Genomic DNA, 14,795 nt, shown 5'->3' on the forward strand with positions numbered 1-14,795 from the left:
CCAACACTCCCACAAAAGCTGGCTTTGCCATACAATCCAATGTTTCTAACTCTTCCTCCCCCTTGTACTCCCTGATTTTTCCCAAAGACAACACATGACATGGAACCACAGTTCACATGATGGTTTGTTGGGGATTTCTTGTATTTTTTAAAACCTCAGTACCCTTTCTTTAAAAGGAAGACTTACTCCAAAGTTTGCAAGCACCCCAGTTTTCCTCTTCTCAAGCTTGTTCCTCCTCCTCTGCCCAAAACCAAGTACACTGAGTGCAGCCTGATGCTCGTTTCAGGGAGGGGAGAGGTGGAAATCTCACCTGAGTCATGCATGTTCAGTTGAAAGAAGCAAGCAGGAACACCTTGAATAATAGCATCCCTTTATTTGCTGACACCATTACAAAAACTGATTACATTAGCAACCAAAAAAAAAAAAAAAAAAAAGAGTGTTTACTTGAGGTTGAAGTCAGAGGCAGCTAATCCCAAAAATGTAATTAAGTAAAACAGTGTACAACATCAGTATTAAAATGTTATATCCCATTGGTGACTTTACCACATTGGAGTTTTCTGAACAAGTTTTATTGAGCAAAGTAAGATAAAAGATTATGTGTTTACTGTCTCTCCAGGAATGTAAAGGTCTAATTATCCAAACAGGTTTGTTTTTATTATAAAACTAAACTCTGGAGGTGTCTACAGAGTTGGGTTTTTTTCTTTAAATCAGTAGTCTAACAAGGATTAGAAAAGACAAAACTCTGTTCAGTGTTTCTGACAAAGTAGAAAGGGTGAAAACATAAATAAGGCTTTAATTTGGCAAAATATAATACAATGCCTTCTGCTATCCTCAAATTAACGATTCCCCCGTGACTTCATTCTGCAAGAAAAACACAAAACACCACGTCAGCTGAGCAGTTTCCAAAGGGCAGTGTTCAAGCAAATCTGCACCTCACCAGCACTTCAGCAGCTCACGCCAGCCGCTTCGTTAGCGTCGGCCTACAATGAAGCCCAGAGAAACAAGCCAGGGTGGTGGAGGCTGAGCAAGAGCAGCCTCCCAGAGCAGAGGCCAAGGTGCAGGTAGCACCTTCCTCCCACGTGCACCAAGCCTGTCCTACAGGACCAGGCTCACCCCACCGTGAACACCCTGTTACCAGCCCTTGAAGATCAGCTCTGCTGCCCATGCTGTGTTACAGAGGCAGGAGCAGAAAAAAAAATGCCTAAATTAGGAATGAACAAGCCCCCATCCTCAGTAGATGAGAGAGAGTTCTGACACGATGAGAGGGAGTTCTGACACTTCTTGTAGCAGCTTGTTCAGTGCCAAGGCTTTGCTGCCTCCCAAACTGAACAGTTCACAACCCGCCTTCAGCCCCAGCTCACAGCGCATCTAGCAGACACTCACAAGCTGCATCAGCTTCCTGAGAAAAAGTTTGGTGTCTCGAGTTTACCCGACCATTAGCTAACTTTGGGTCATTTAAGAAGTTTACCAGCATGATGCAGTCAACCACAAAGGCTCAGGTTTCCAAGTTGGCTGTATGTTAAAAAAAAAAAAAAAAAAAAAGCCTTGTTCGTGTGTCTATAATTGGAGAAAGAGTTCATGCCAGACTGATGCTTCAGATACTCATATCCCTGTGACCACAGCAAGCCATGGCTGCTAACTCAGTGAAAGCCCAGTGGGTTACTTTATATCCTCCATCCCAAAGCAATCAGAGCATGGAAGCATAGACACTTTGTTCGTGTAGCTGGGACAGAGGAAACAAGGCACAGGCACTGAGAAAACAAAATTTGGGGAAACCTGCTGCGTGAAGTAACAGGTAGTGGAAGGGAAGGATAAAGAGTTACGAGCCTAGAGGGACATGGGGATGCGAGATTAGTCCCAGCTAATTTTAGTATGGACCCAGAGAGGAACAAATCCAGTGGCTACTAGAAGCTTTTGATGATTTGCACATAGAAAGTCTCAGATTTTGACACTTGACTTGTTAAATCTGAACAAGGTCCCACCATCACAGAGCAGTATCCTTTCTGACAGCCACCCACCAGTTCAACTAGATGGCCACCAGCCACACCTACCTACTAGCTGGTAGTGTTCTCGTCCCTTTGACAGCATTTGGCTTACTGACACGAGCAGCTTCTTGAGATGACCTACATCCTGGTTAAGATTCACCGCCACATTTAGTCTTTTATCAGTCAATTCCTGGAAGAAGGAAAAAAAAAAATCATTAAAAACTCATTTACAATCTAATTACCAGGAAAGCCTAGAATTAGATCCTCTGTATAAAATTACAACTCCTTGCACAGATGGGAACAATTCTTATAAGTCAGAGGGTTATGGCCACATTTAAAGAAAACATGGTTCAAAGTCAAGAAGCTGTTTCCTGTTCCAGGGAATTACCTGCACACACTGAACACCAGTGAGAGCATCGCTGACCGCCAGCTCCCACCCTGCCGGCCCAGGACTCCACTTACTTGCTGCTTCCAGGAATTGTGCTTGTAACCACAGCTGATCCGCCCTCTGAAGTTATTACCCCCACATCCCCACAAGCCTGGCTGAAAATGCCATGCGGATGAGAGCACATGGTTTATAACGCAGGCTGCTAAGCACAGTGACAGTGTGCCCAGCGTGAGGCATGACTTCTGACCCCTGCAGCTGTAACAACAAGGCTGCTGGACCACCAAGGACTTGCTCTGTATGAGGATCTGTGGGATGGTGTCCTCAGCAGTATGTAATACCCAAGCACAAGGCAGCTCCAGCTGTGAAACCATTCGAAACAGCTGGCTGGAGATAGACACCTTTCCCCACCCACATCACAGCACCAGTGCTCCTGTTCAGGCTCAGGACATGGGCTGCTGCCCACCAGCTATCCCACAGGTTCACCCTCTGCTCTGAGCCCCTGGGAAATTCCTGCTTGCCAGTGACACTCCAACAAGCAGTCTTAAGCACCAGTCAACACAGAGAAAAGGAAAAAAGAAAGCTACCAAGAGCTAGAAAACTGGTTTCCTGCACCGAAATGAAAATGCTGAGCCTGCTTTTTTAAACAAAAGTGGTTTTGTTTGTTTTTTTTCCTTAAGGAGTTCAACAGTTTATTAATAGGGAAGTGTCACAACTCGAAATGGACTCTTCCCCTCTTGCCTGCCCTCCTCCCCCAAGTCAGTCTTGCTGAGCTATCGCTGATATAATCCCTGTTTTATTACCTTTATTGATTAGCTCCTCCAGAGACGTACAAAGAAATCCAAATGTAAAACACATTACTACTCCTTATTCAGCTTGTAATACAGATGTGCAGATAACCTGTAAAACAGCTTTCCCTTCCCATTTAACAGCTAAAAATAAGCAACTCTGCCTTGGTGTCGGTGATACAGAAGTACCCAATTCTCAACATGAGCACAGAGGTGTTTGCAAGTGCTCAGCATCGGCTAACCCCACTCCAAGTGAAAGCGGTTTTACTAACAGAATGAGACTGATGCATAATGCTGTTGCAAATCTCTCCCTAGAGTTTCAGGGAAATTAGAGCGAGTTCAGAGCGGGCCACTTTCCCAGCTCCCATTTGGCTGGAAATGCCGCTAGACTTGCTGTAACGCAGAGCCGGCAGTAAATCAAACTCAACCACCTGCACCATTACAGAAACTACTCTGGGCTCAGGCAAGAGAACAAAGCCATATATTGCAAAGCTCTTACTTGAGTGCAACTGGTAAACATTTTTCTACTGTAGAAAATCATTTGGAATCTGTACTAGGGTAGCCTTAACCTATTTTACCCTTATTAAAGTAGAAAATCTGGTCTGTCAAGACGGAGACTTCACTTAGCGATCTCATACAGATTAATCATAGAATGTTTTGTGTTGGAAGGGACCTTAAAGATCACCTAGTTCCAAGCCCTCTGCCATGGGCAGGGACACCTTCCACTAGACCAGAATGATGAAAGTGGAAAGGCAAATGCAATTAGCATCCCAGCAAATGAATGAATCACAGCACTGACCCACAGTGCTGGGTATGAAAGTGCATGTGCCTTTGCATAGAAACCATCATGAGAAGCAATGAAGGAAGGAGCCCTTCAGTTCACTCTCAGCCCTCATCTCCGGGAAAGCTCTTCTCTCCCTTATTTGCTTCCTCTCCCTTCTGTTTTGTGACTTCAATAATCTCAGGCAGTGTTTACTCATGAATTATAGACACATCCCCAGCCCTCCTGGGGCCAATCCTGACCAGGTCCCAATGGATTTGGGCTCAGCACAGTCATACTGCAGCTTCTGCTAACCCAGGAGTGCAAGACTGCCTTATGCAGTCGTTGCCGTGCCCCAGCCCCATGCACTCCATGGCTCAGGGGAAAGCATGTCTTTGGGATATGGGGATGAAGAGAGGAAGAGGATGGTAGTGGGGAACCCCCTGTAATCACAGACCCGGTAGCTAAGACAGGTGCTGAACTGACAGATTCCCCTCCACCGTGCTTTACATGTATGGCATTTCCAGTTCTCAATGACGGAGTGTTTTACACTGAGATTTGGGGGGGAAAAGCACATTAGATTTCATATAAGCCTCAAAAAAAGTTTGCTGCCTAAGCAAGCTGCTGAATATAAACTACTTCCTTAAAGCATACTAAAAGGCACCCTTTAGTCATCATCTAGTCCCATAGGTGACAAGGAAGCCAATTAGAAAAACCAAATGGTCTATTTTTAAATAGAAAGAAAAGAAGTCTAAAGAAAACACACAGAATGTGTTTGAGGGTTTACGCAAGCATCATTTCTCAATTTTGTGGGTTGGTTCCAGTACCCAGAAGGAACAAATATGCTCATTTTTAAGGATGTGTTTTCAGGTCCTTCTTAAAAAGAAAAAGAGACACTGTTGCTAGGTGGAAGTGGCTGGAAGACTTTCTTTTTTAATCTGAAAGCTATTTTAAGCTGAGTTTTTAGGCTTCTGGGGAGACAGCTTCTTTTTCTTTTTTTTCCCCTCAAAAAAAAAAAAAGCAGCAAAAAGGGCTTGGGGGAAAGAAAAGAAAATGTTCTAATTCTAGCCTCTGCCAATGGCTACCTGTCAAGAGCGCTGTTTAGACAATTAACGTATTTTTACTAATGAAGGCTTAATTACAGGTTTATTAGGACTGTTTTTCCACACTCCTCTTCAGAATAAAGCGATGGATATTCTGGAGGAAACCTAGTTACAGTTCCACGGCGTGCCCACGCAGCTACAGCAGAGCAATGCATGAGCCAGAGGGGTTACACAAGTTAAGGCTAAAGCAATTAAATGAAACTAGCATACTGAGGCCACCGCAGGGCACATCTAACAACACCCAGCTCAGGAGGGCTCACCAGTGTCACCAGCCACAAAATGCCACGGCTGATGGTATCGGTGTTCTGATATACCACTTAGATAAGCCCTAAATGCATAGCAGAGAGCAAGCAGTTTGGCATTGCTTTGAGGAAGGCTTTTCTTCTCCAGCCTGCTGCAGACAGGGGACACAGAGCATCCCATTGTCACCATCAGTGACTGGCCTCCGGCTGGCAATACAGGCGAGGGCTCGGCAGACCTACCATTCCTCCCAGGAAACCAGCTCACAGGGTTGGGACATCCATGGTCCCGCAGGCCCAGCAGCATCTCTGGCGCGGACATGGTTGAGCCCGCAGCGCAAGGGTCGATCAGTATCCACGACTGATCACCCTGGAAAAGCCATTTCATTTCTGATAACTACTAAAAAGGCAAAGGCTTTCCTACAGTACTCCTTAGAAGACTCCTAGCTTCCTCTTGCAGCTGATGAAGCTACTTATTTTCAGCAGCTAAAATGAGTCGATATATTATTTGTCCTATCGGCAAGTGCTCTTCTCCCCCTCAGACGACAGCATTTCCTTCTACTCTACCTATCATAAGAAAATGCGTAATGAGTTCCATTGACACCACTTAGCTGTGTAAAATGTGCTGGGAAGGCACCTGCACTTCGCCTTCCCAATTGCCTTCCAGAAAGCTGTTCTGAAGCTATTTTGAAGCTGGTGTGAAAGCTCTTGTTTCCAGAGATGGAGAAGCCCAGTTACTCAGCCACGACTCAACTACTCATACAAGTGGTGTCTTTTTAGGGCCAGGACTCAGACAGAGTACCACCTACACAAGCAGTTCAGCAATCATCTGCGCTAACAGTAACCCACAGGCTCAGGTGAGTTACCTGCAAGTGTGAAAACAGGCCACCCCAGAGTCCACCCAATTCCGGACCCTGTAACTGCAATGCTAGTACTGGAGGATATAAAAAACACCATCAGTCTGGAGAGTTGCCCACCAACAGCACAAGGCAGTGCTCGTATCTGTTGCTTACTGAAGCTCAGGCTAGCAAGATTTTGTGCTGAGCTTGATGTGGTCCAGCAGCAAATACCTAGGAGCCAGGACCAGCTGAAGTTGAATTCTGGCACCTACCAGTGGCTAAGGACAGGCTCTTGCCCACAGCTGCAAAGGACCAGAAGGGTCAGCATTCTGGCAAAAGACATTCTCTGCCTTCGTGTTACGGGGCATGCAAGACTGCCTTCTTTCTTTGGCCTTACAGATGTCAGCAAGCACCAACCCAACAGTTAGTATTTTAAGCTCATGTAGTTATCAGCAAATTTATTTTTAGCTTCCCTTCTTGAAGGGACAAGTCTGGGGAACTTCCCACTTTTGCCCAAACCAAACCAACCACCCACTGGAAGCCCAGATCTCATGTCCAGAATCTCTCCCTTTCCTCCTTGCATATTTGAGCCATGGGAAATAGGTCACAATCCAGATGACAGCAAAACTCCCAATGCATCCTTGGGGATACAGCTCCAGGACACCACCCTGACAAGTTGTAGGACAGGAATTTTCATCAAGCCTTAATTTACCATCAGCAGCACACATCCTGTTCCTTTGCTGGACTTCACTTCCCAAAGTTCATACTTTGCATGAGATTTGTGTTGCTCAAAAAGAAACACTCACCGACTCTGTGCAAACATCGCTGTTTTCAATAACATTGGCATCCCCAACAACTTTTCCAATTTCTCTCTCAAGAGATGCCAACGACTCCTGAGCCTGTAGGGAAGAGAAAGAAAGACAGAAAGAAAAAAAAAAAAAAAACCACACACACACACAAACAGAGGAGGCACAACAATTAGCAAAGGCTGAGAAGCAAACCCCCCATCTCTCCAAGAGCACAAGAGACACAGGAAATCACTGTTCAGGAGGAAATCTGTTTTATGCCAGATTTGCTCAGGGGACCAACACATTTGCCAAGATTGACATGTCTCCTTACAATCAGCGTGTTGCATGTCAGCCTGACTGCATTTGAGAGCAATTCTACAGGGAAGGTTTAATAGTCTCATGTCAAGTTGTTAGGCAAAAACTGTGCAGCAATTTTTTTTCTGCAAGTACAGGCAGGTCTCCAAAAGCCTAACCATAGATCTGTGTTTATATAGAATATACAATGAACATCAGCACAGCTCACTTCATATGTCAACATCCAACATAATTGTCCTGAGCAAAATGTTTTAAACACCTTATTACGGTAGGTCTCCTTTACCTTCTCACCTCCTGGCAGTGCTATTGTGATCATCTGTCCCTGGCCCAGGACAAGACTTGCCCCGCCAACAGCTCTCTCCACTCCAGTCCTGCTAGAACACAGCCCAATTTCCTTACTATGCATCTACCGCAGAAGGAACAAGGTGTTACACGGTCTTGAGCCGGAGCTCAGCCATTCTGCAGGCTATTCTTGGCTCCATTTATCAATTCTCCCCTGAGACGTTCATTTCTGGGGTGACAGGCAGCACTGAGACCTCTCATGCTTAAAGATTTCCCGCTCCAATCCATCTTGCAAGAGCAGCCATTGAGGAAGAGCAGAGGTAACCCACCTGCTTGTCTCATCAAGCTTGTGTAGAGCTAACTTTAAAGATTTGCAGTCTCCTGGGTTATAGCCGATTTGTAACCACATGCAAATGGGCAGATGGCTTCTAAACCACCTTGTAACCCACTGCCATTTGAGACCGGACTTAAAAGCTTCGGGCTGTGGTGTGGGTGTATGCCTGTGGGATAGGCTTTTTGTTAGGCTGGGTTTCTTTAAATAAAGAATTATTTGTCAGCCCCAAATAATCACTTGTTCCCATTGGCATAAAATTATCATGAACAAGAGACTCTTTCAAGAAGGGTAATTGAACAGAGTTGAAATGATAAAAATGCAACTAACAACAGACATGCAGGTATCCTGCATGAGCTCTTACACCCACAGTCCTAGTCACTTGGGGAACCAGCAAGTGGAGTAAGACACCCCACCAGGCAGGCAGTCTCCTCAAGCCACTCAAATCACCACATTTTCCAGCACTGCAAACTACAGATCTTGAGGGTTTTGATAACATTTAGATCTGCAGCTGTTAAGGGTCTCTACTTACCTTGGGCAAGTCACCAGCTACCTTCTGTCTCTCGTTTTGATCAACTTTGAGTTTTGATAGTGTTTCATTTAGCTGTGTTTTCAGCTGCAAAATAGTAACAAAGAAAATCAGTTTCCCTCACACACAGAGATTTCATCTGTCTGTCCCATGGATTAACCCAGTGCACACTGACTGCAATGGGAGTAAGATTACTAACAATTATCGCACATACTGGATTAGTCAACATGTATGATGAGGTTTACAAGGACAGTCAAAGAAGAGAGACTCCATCTGTAAAGATAAATGTAAAGAATGGAAACTACAGAAGACAAGACATGGTTGGCATCAGCTTCATTACAAGTGGCTTCAACTTTTAAATTATATTGCCAGTAGGAATATTAGCAATACTGACAGTACATAAGCCTCTCCAGCACTCTGATCACAAAAGTCAGCCCAGACTTCAACTTAATTCACAGCAAATACGCAAAAATGTAGATTGTCATCTTCCTAATTCAGGCTAAACAGTCACTTTACTGCTGAATAAACTAAAAAGCTCTACTTGTCATCTTAATAAAGTGCCACTTACTACAACTATGTTGACTTAACCAGTCTGTTAATGTCACATCAAGGCATGAATCACTGACAGGGGTATATTAAGTTGTCGATTGTGTTTAGATTCAATCCAAAAAAGTGAAACCATTTCAGTCAAGAGGGATGAATACTTTGTACTGGCTGCCCTTAAACTATAGCCTTCCAAAGGATATAAACATTTTTTTAAAGAATATTTCGATCGCTCTTCAACACAGCGTACAGAACCAGCCATAGCACTTAAGGCTTGAGCCTCAAGTAGGAGTGCTAACATGAAGCTCGAGTGCCAATTTTGTTGGATTTGTGCCTCTGAAGTGCACTGTGCTAATGTTCACTATTCCTGCTGTCAATCTTCTTGGGAGCCAGCAGGGGATTAAAGAAGTGAACAATAGGCTACTCAGAGCCCTGAATTCTCGCTGATTCCAAACCTACACCTTGTATTTGTCTCACCCTTGGAAGGTTTCACCCTTTGGAGCACCTGGACTGGCAGATGCTGGTTTTCTACATTTTGGGGAAGCACTGTTGAGCTCCTCTGCAGATTCAGCTTCTCTCCTTGCTCACCTTATAAATTAGCAGGAAATGCATTTTGAAATCCCATCATTTCTATTCCTCAGCCTCCTGCCTACTGCAAAAAAAACCTCTTATACACTGGACAGCATTCCTGAGCCATTTGCATGAAGGTAGTTCATGCTCCTACCAGCACAGCATCATCAGATTGCAGTCAAGCTGCCCTAGCATGGAGCTCAGCTTTTTGAGCTTTTGTTGCTACAGACATAAGAGATTGTTGCCTCTTATATTCAAGAGGTTGGCATTTACTGATTAACTCCAAGATATGCATTCAATTCCCATTTCCCTTGCTTTCAAAACAAGAGGCTTTGGTTGCCAAGGCAGGATGCTAAGCAATGCTGTACTAGACTTGCCAAGCATACTATTAACTTACGCAGATTGTTACTGTGGTGAGATTTTTTTAAATCAACTAGAGATCAGCAGCTCAGCCTGCAGTGACAGGTTGTCCCATCAACCACTCTAAAACTCAACAAAGATGTGGTGACAGAGACAACCTTCCCCAATTCTGGCTCAAAAGCAAGAAAGCGCTGTTCAAACACAAGCAGAGGAAGGATCTGACTGCTCCTGCAGCCTTAAAAAACATGTCACTGAAACAAGTGAGAAGTGGAAGGGCTCAAACTGCAAAACTATGCATCTTTGGGCATATAGGCCTGGCCTCGGTCAATCCAACTCCCTTCTTGAGAAAACCTGGTACAGGAGCATTACTGGCTGGAGAGCATTTCTAGCCAAACACACTGTAACACAGTGCATGCACCAAGCCAGCACAGCAGCTGTTCAGCCACATCAGGATGCCAGCTGCTGAATGGCTGGATACTCTGAATTAACCTAACATTGGTTTTGGCCAATTTCTCTACATACAGAGGAGGATGGAAAAGGCTCTGCACAGTCAGAGCACAGATACCACAGTTGCATCCTAGAAGCTTTGGAAAAAAAAACAACCAGAGAATAATCCTCAAGTTAAAACGACAAGAGCACAACTTTCGTTGCTCCAATGACATTATATTTGCTGTTGCGTGTATCTACACCATAAAACACTGATTCTCAAGAAGTTTCAGAAATGAAAGTCTTACAGACTTTGGAAAAAGTCTTAAGAACCAGACATGCTATTGTTAGGAGCAGAGAAAGAGACAAATTGTAAAAGTCAGACTACATAAATGATTGCAATGGACAAAAATATCAAGCTGAAGAGGTTAGCAGAACAGACAGGACTTGAAATAAGTCTCCGCTTCATAAGTATGCTGGGAGCCTACTTTGTGCCCAGCAGAGAACAAGCTTCTTACCAAATTTAACTCTTCATTCTGTCTTACTGCTTCAGAATATGAATCATCAAGTTTTTTCTGCAATTCAGTCAACAGATCTTTGAGCTGAAATGAAGTTTAGAGTTTTAGGATTTGTCTCCTTAGGATGCCCACTTTTCTTCTGCTCAGTTATTAGTGTGTCGCTCTACCCTAAGGTCACAAGCACATAAACTCCTCAGCCACGGGGGCTAAGCATTAGATTAGTTTGCCAGCCAACTAGTAACCAAAAGAAAAATACAGTTTGGTCAATTATGTTTACCTCTCTGACTTCTGAAACATAAGTAGATCGTTCTATTTCTGCCTTTTCTAGTTCACTTTCCAAATGTTCTCTCTCTTTTTTAAGCTAGAAACAGAAAAACAGAGTTAAAACAGATGTTTTCAATGCTTTTTTGCAGCATCATTTTCTTGATTTAGAACTAGCTATAAATTTCTATCAAATATTCCATGACATTTAGAGAGCATTCCAAATCCAGTGATTGCACAGCACAGATTTAAACTGTTACACTTCAAAAAGATAAAAGAATCAAGCCCAAGACCATGAACAAGCAGTAAACTGATCGGTCTCTCAAGGAAAAAGCCCCAGTGGGTGAGTACAGAAGTAAAAAACAAAAAAGCACAATTTCCAGTACCCAGCTTTCTACTTCTTAAAAACGCTGGCCAAAAGATTCAGTTTAAACTGGAGCACAGGCTGCACTCCTTGCAGGACAGAAGTCCTAGGAAGTTCAGACTTACAACATAAGCCTAAATCATGTTTAAGTAACAGAAAGCTTCAAAGACAAAAAAACACCTGCACGTACAGTTTCAACTTCTTTGATTTCTTCCTTTAACCTCTCTACCTCGTGCTCCAAAGAAATGACTGAAGAACGCATCTGCAGTTTTCAAGAAAGATAAATAGATCATTTAGTTGGGTTGGTCTATGACAAACTCTCCATATACACACAAGCTTGTTTCTATCATTTAAAAATATTAAGGATGAAATCACAGTGACTGAATAAAGATGCTCACTCAGTTCAATATACTGAGTCTCCTTTAGAACATGTTTTCTACTTCCTCCCAACATAAGAAGTTCTTTGACATATTTAGCGCCTAGATGCCTGAAGGATTTGGAATATAAGGACTAAGCCAGCTGTCCATTAGGCCATGGTAAGGGAAATATCTTTCCTAGATAGGGAAGACTGTCTCCATCCACATACTATACGTAGCCAAACACAGCATATTTAGCCTTATTAGAGGCTGCATAAGTGCAGCAGATGGTAGCACATCTATAGTTCAAGATCTGACAGCCTTTTATAAGCCCCTCAAACAAGATGTTTATAAATCATCTGTTTGCTCCAGACTCATACTCTGGCACTCAAATTTACTAAGCAGAAGTACTTTAGAAGTAATTTCTTTCGAAAAAGCAGTTTGACCTACTTTAATTCTAGATTAGGAAAGAAACATAAAAGGCTTTTTTCTTACCAATTTTGCTAGCAACAGAGCCTTCCTAAAAAGGAAAGCTTTGCAGGCAATTTCAAGTGTAATTAGTTGACCATAATGGATTAAGCAGTATTTTAACAGCTTCCAAAAAATTATTATGCTTATACGATACTTAAATTTTAGCACAAAGAGACTGTATCTGTTCACAAATGGACTTTGAAAAAAAAAAAACCAGGTGCTTAACAGAAATACAGTCTGAGTTGCCAGGATCAGAAAAATACATATTCCTGGGCACATTAATGGGACACATGTACTTTCCTGAATTTCTGGCTTCCTATCTCGTCAGCATTAATATTACTACGTGCTATTTGGCTGCCTCCTGCATCAACTGCAAAGGACTGTGACACAGACTTGTCATAATGGTCAAAGACTTCATACCTGTGCTGTTCATTTGTTTCTGCTTCTCTAAAAATGGCAACAGGAATATCCACACAAATCTAAAGACATCAACAATTCCTCCACTTTTTAGTTTTTTTAAAATGGAAATACGTTCCTCAAAAAAATAAAAATCACTTAGCATGAAACTAAGTATCAGAGCACCAAAAATACTACTGTTGTAAGGAGGGATCATTCCTGTTATACTAGTTGTAGATTTCACCTTTTTCATCCACTGGTTGCACGCACATCAAACCAGGCAGCCAGGGCTGTTCTATACCTGCCTTCACAGTGCTCAAACACCCTCTGTGACTTCAAGCAGAAACTGCCTGGCTGCCGCAAAAAACAGATCTTCAGAAATACCTGTTTAAGTTCCTTCTGTGATTCTTCAACTTTTATCTTCCATTTGCTTTCTTCCTCTTCCACACTCCTTTGTAGCCTTTGTAAAATCCCCTCCTAAAAAGAGAGTGGGGTTTGAAAGCTTACAGCAGAAGAAAGGCAGCTTGCAACATCACAAGGCACAGGCAACTGGGCATCCTGCTTACCGTCTCTGCTAGAACTGATTTGTATTTCTCACACTCCAGTTGCAGCAATATGTGCATTTCCTCAGCCTCCTTCAACTTCTGCTCCATAGCCTAGCAAAGGAGAAAAGGGACCAGAAGAGTCATGTCTCAGCTGATGGATTCGAGTTCTATTATTTATCTTATTTCAACAAGCAAGCTGGTATCATTCACATTGGCAGGCCTGTCTTTCCAACCCATGCGAAGACAACAGCAAGAGCAACGTTCACCTACAACTCTCAATACTCAATCACAAACTTTACATGAGTTACTGCAGTAATTCTGAATTGCCTGAAAAAAACCAATTACTTGAAAAAGGGAACAGGGATTTTTGAATTTCATGAATGTTTTCACAACTCCACAAGGTGCTTTTCAAAGATGCAAATACATTTTTGATTTACAAGATGCAAATATCCATAAAACAATTTTCTTGTCACCTGTTCTACCAATTTGAACTTCACAATCCAGAGCACAATTTGGAAGATTTATACTGGAAAATATCCTACACCACACACAAGGAAGCTGTCCACCATTCATGCCTACCTTGACGTCTTGGGATCCCGAAGCCTCTCTCAAGTATTCTTTAGCCATCTTTTCAAACCCACATATCCATTCGCTGTGGCTCTGTTGGGAAATACATTCGGTTAAAGCTGAGAATAACCTCAATAAATCTATCTTCAGGACATTTGCCTCCCAACTGCAGGCTTACAGAGCAGTGTTTCAGTCCCCTAATTCCCCAGAGCTAACACACAGCCTGACAGCAGTTGTTCAGCTAGTACCACACGCAGCCGAGCCGAGCTGACAGTTGACGGGCAGCAATCCAGGAGCACGAGGTTATGAGACACACAGAGTTCACAGGGGCTTGGAAGTGCTCAAATACAACTGGGTGACAGAGGTCTCCATGCAAGTGTCGGGGTTCTACAAGAACTACTTGAAGACTTAAGGGAATCTTTTCCAAAATCCCTGAGCAGTTAAAGCAGACACTTGCTATGTAATTCTAAGGACCTCACTAGGAAGACTACTTTATAACCTTACAGAATCAGTCTTTTTAAAGACTATTTCTAGTTCATCAGGAGACCAACTTTAGCACATTTGAGAATAATTTTAAACATGAATGTTCAAAACCTCTAGACATTACAAATGAAACACAGACCCCATTTTTCCAGCCTCACTTCACATCATTCACACTATCTAAACCATATGAACTCAGTGCACTTCCCTTGCAAACAACTGAAAGCCACCAAGAATATAAAATTGGAAATCAGTGGTTTTCAAAGGAACTTTCGGAACAAAACAAACCCTACTGAACCGTATTAACTGGCACTGAGGCAGCGCAGCCCCTCTGGAAAGGGAGGCCAGCTGTTATCTGCACAGCTGCTGGGGAAGATATGGATCCTCATTGTGCCAGACAGTGAGCAAACATGCAGCAGACCTTATCCGCCCCTGAAAATTTACTATCTCAGTTAGACACAAGATAACAGAGGCAGATGAATCAGATGTTGGGGCAGTAAAAAAAAAAAAACAAAAAAAACAAAAAAAACCCAAGATGATAACTTTTTTTTTGTTTTAACACTTTTCTTGAAGTAACTGCCTGTAGCTTTGTCT

General features: G+C 43.0%; 1 protein-coding gene across 11 annotated transcripts in view; it reads right to left on the reverse strand.

Moving 5' to 3' along the window:
* Window positions 1–350: 350 nt before the first annotated feature.
* Window positions 351–14,795, reverse strand: part of KTN1 (kinectin 1) — a 54,542-nt gene continuing 40,097 nt past the window's right edge. For 6 of the 11 annotated variants that reach the window (XM_052783553.1, XM_052783550.1, XM_052783557.1 and 3 more), the window contains 10 exons: window positions 13,734–13,814; window positions 13,176–13,265; window positions 12,994–13,086; window positions 11,577–11,648; window positions 11,039–11,122; window positions 10,762–10,845; window positions 8,348–8,431; window positions 6,906–6,998; window positions 2,052–2,175; window positions 351–861 (listed from right to left, as the gene is read on the reverse strand). In XM_052783553.1, the coding sequence (XP_052639513.1) occupies window positions 857–861; window positions 2,052–2,175; window positions 6,906–6,998; window positions 8,348–8,431; window positions 10,762–10,845; window positions 11,039–11,122; window positions 11,577–11,648; window positions 12,994–13,086; window positions 13,176–13,265; window positions 13,734–13,814 (810 nt within the window). In that variant the 3' untranslated portion in view covers window positions 351–856. The remainder of the gene's footprint in view (window positions 862–2,051; window positions 2,176–6,905; window positions 6,999–8,347; window positions 8,432–10,761; window positions 10,846–11,038; window positions 11,123–11,576; window positions 11,649–12,993; window positions 13,087–13,175; window positions 13,266–13,733; window positions 13,815–14,795) is intronic. The other 5 variants (XM_052783556.1, XM_052783558.1, XM_052783555.1 and 2 more) reach the window with 1 other exon arrangement.

Source organism: Harpia harpyja, chromosome 3, assembly GCF_026419915.1.
Source record: "Harpia harpyja isolate bHarHar1 chromosome 3, bHarHar1 primary haplotype, whole genome shotgun sequence".
In the NCBI taxonomy this organism is placed as follows: domain Eukaryota; kingdom Metazoa; phylum Chordata; class Aves; order Accipitriformes; family Accipitridae; genus Harpia; species Harpia harpyja.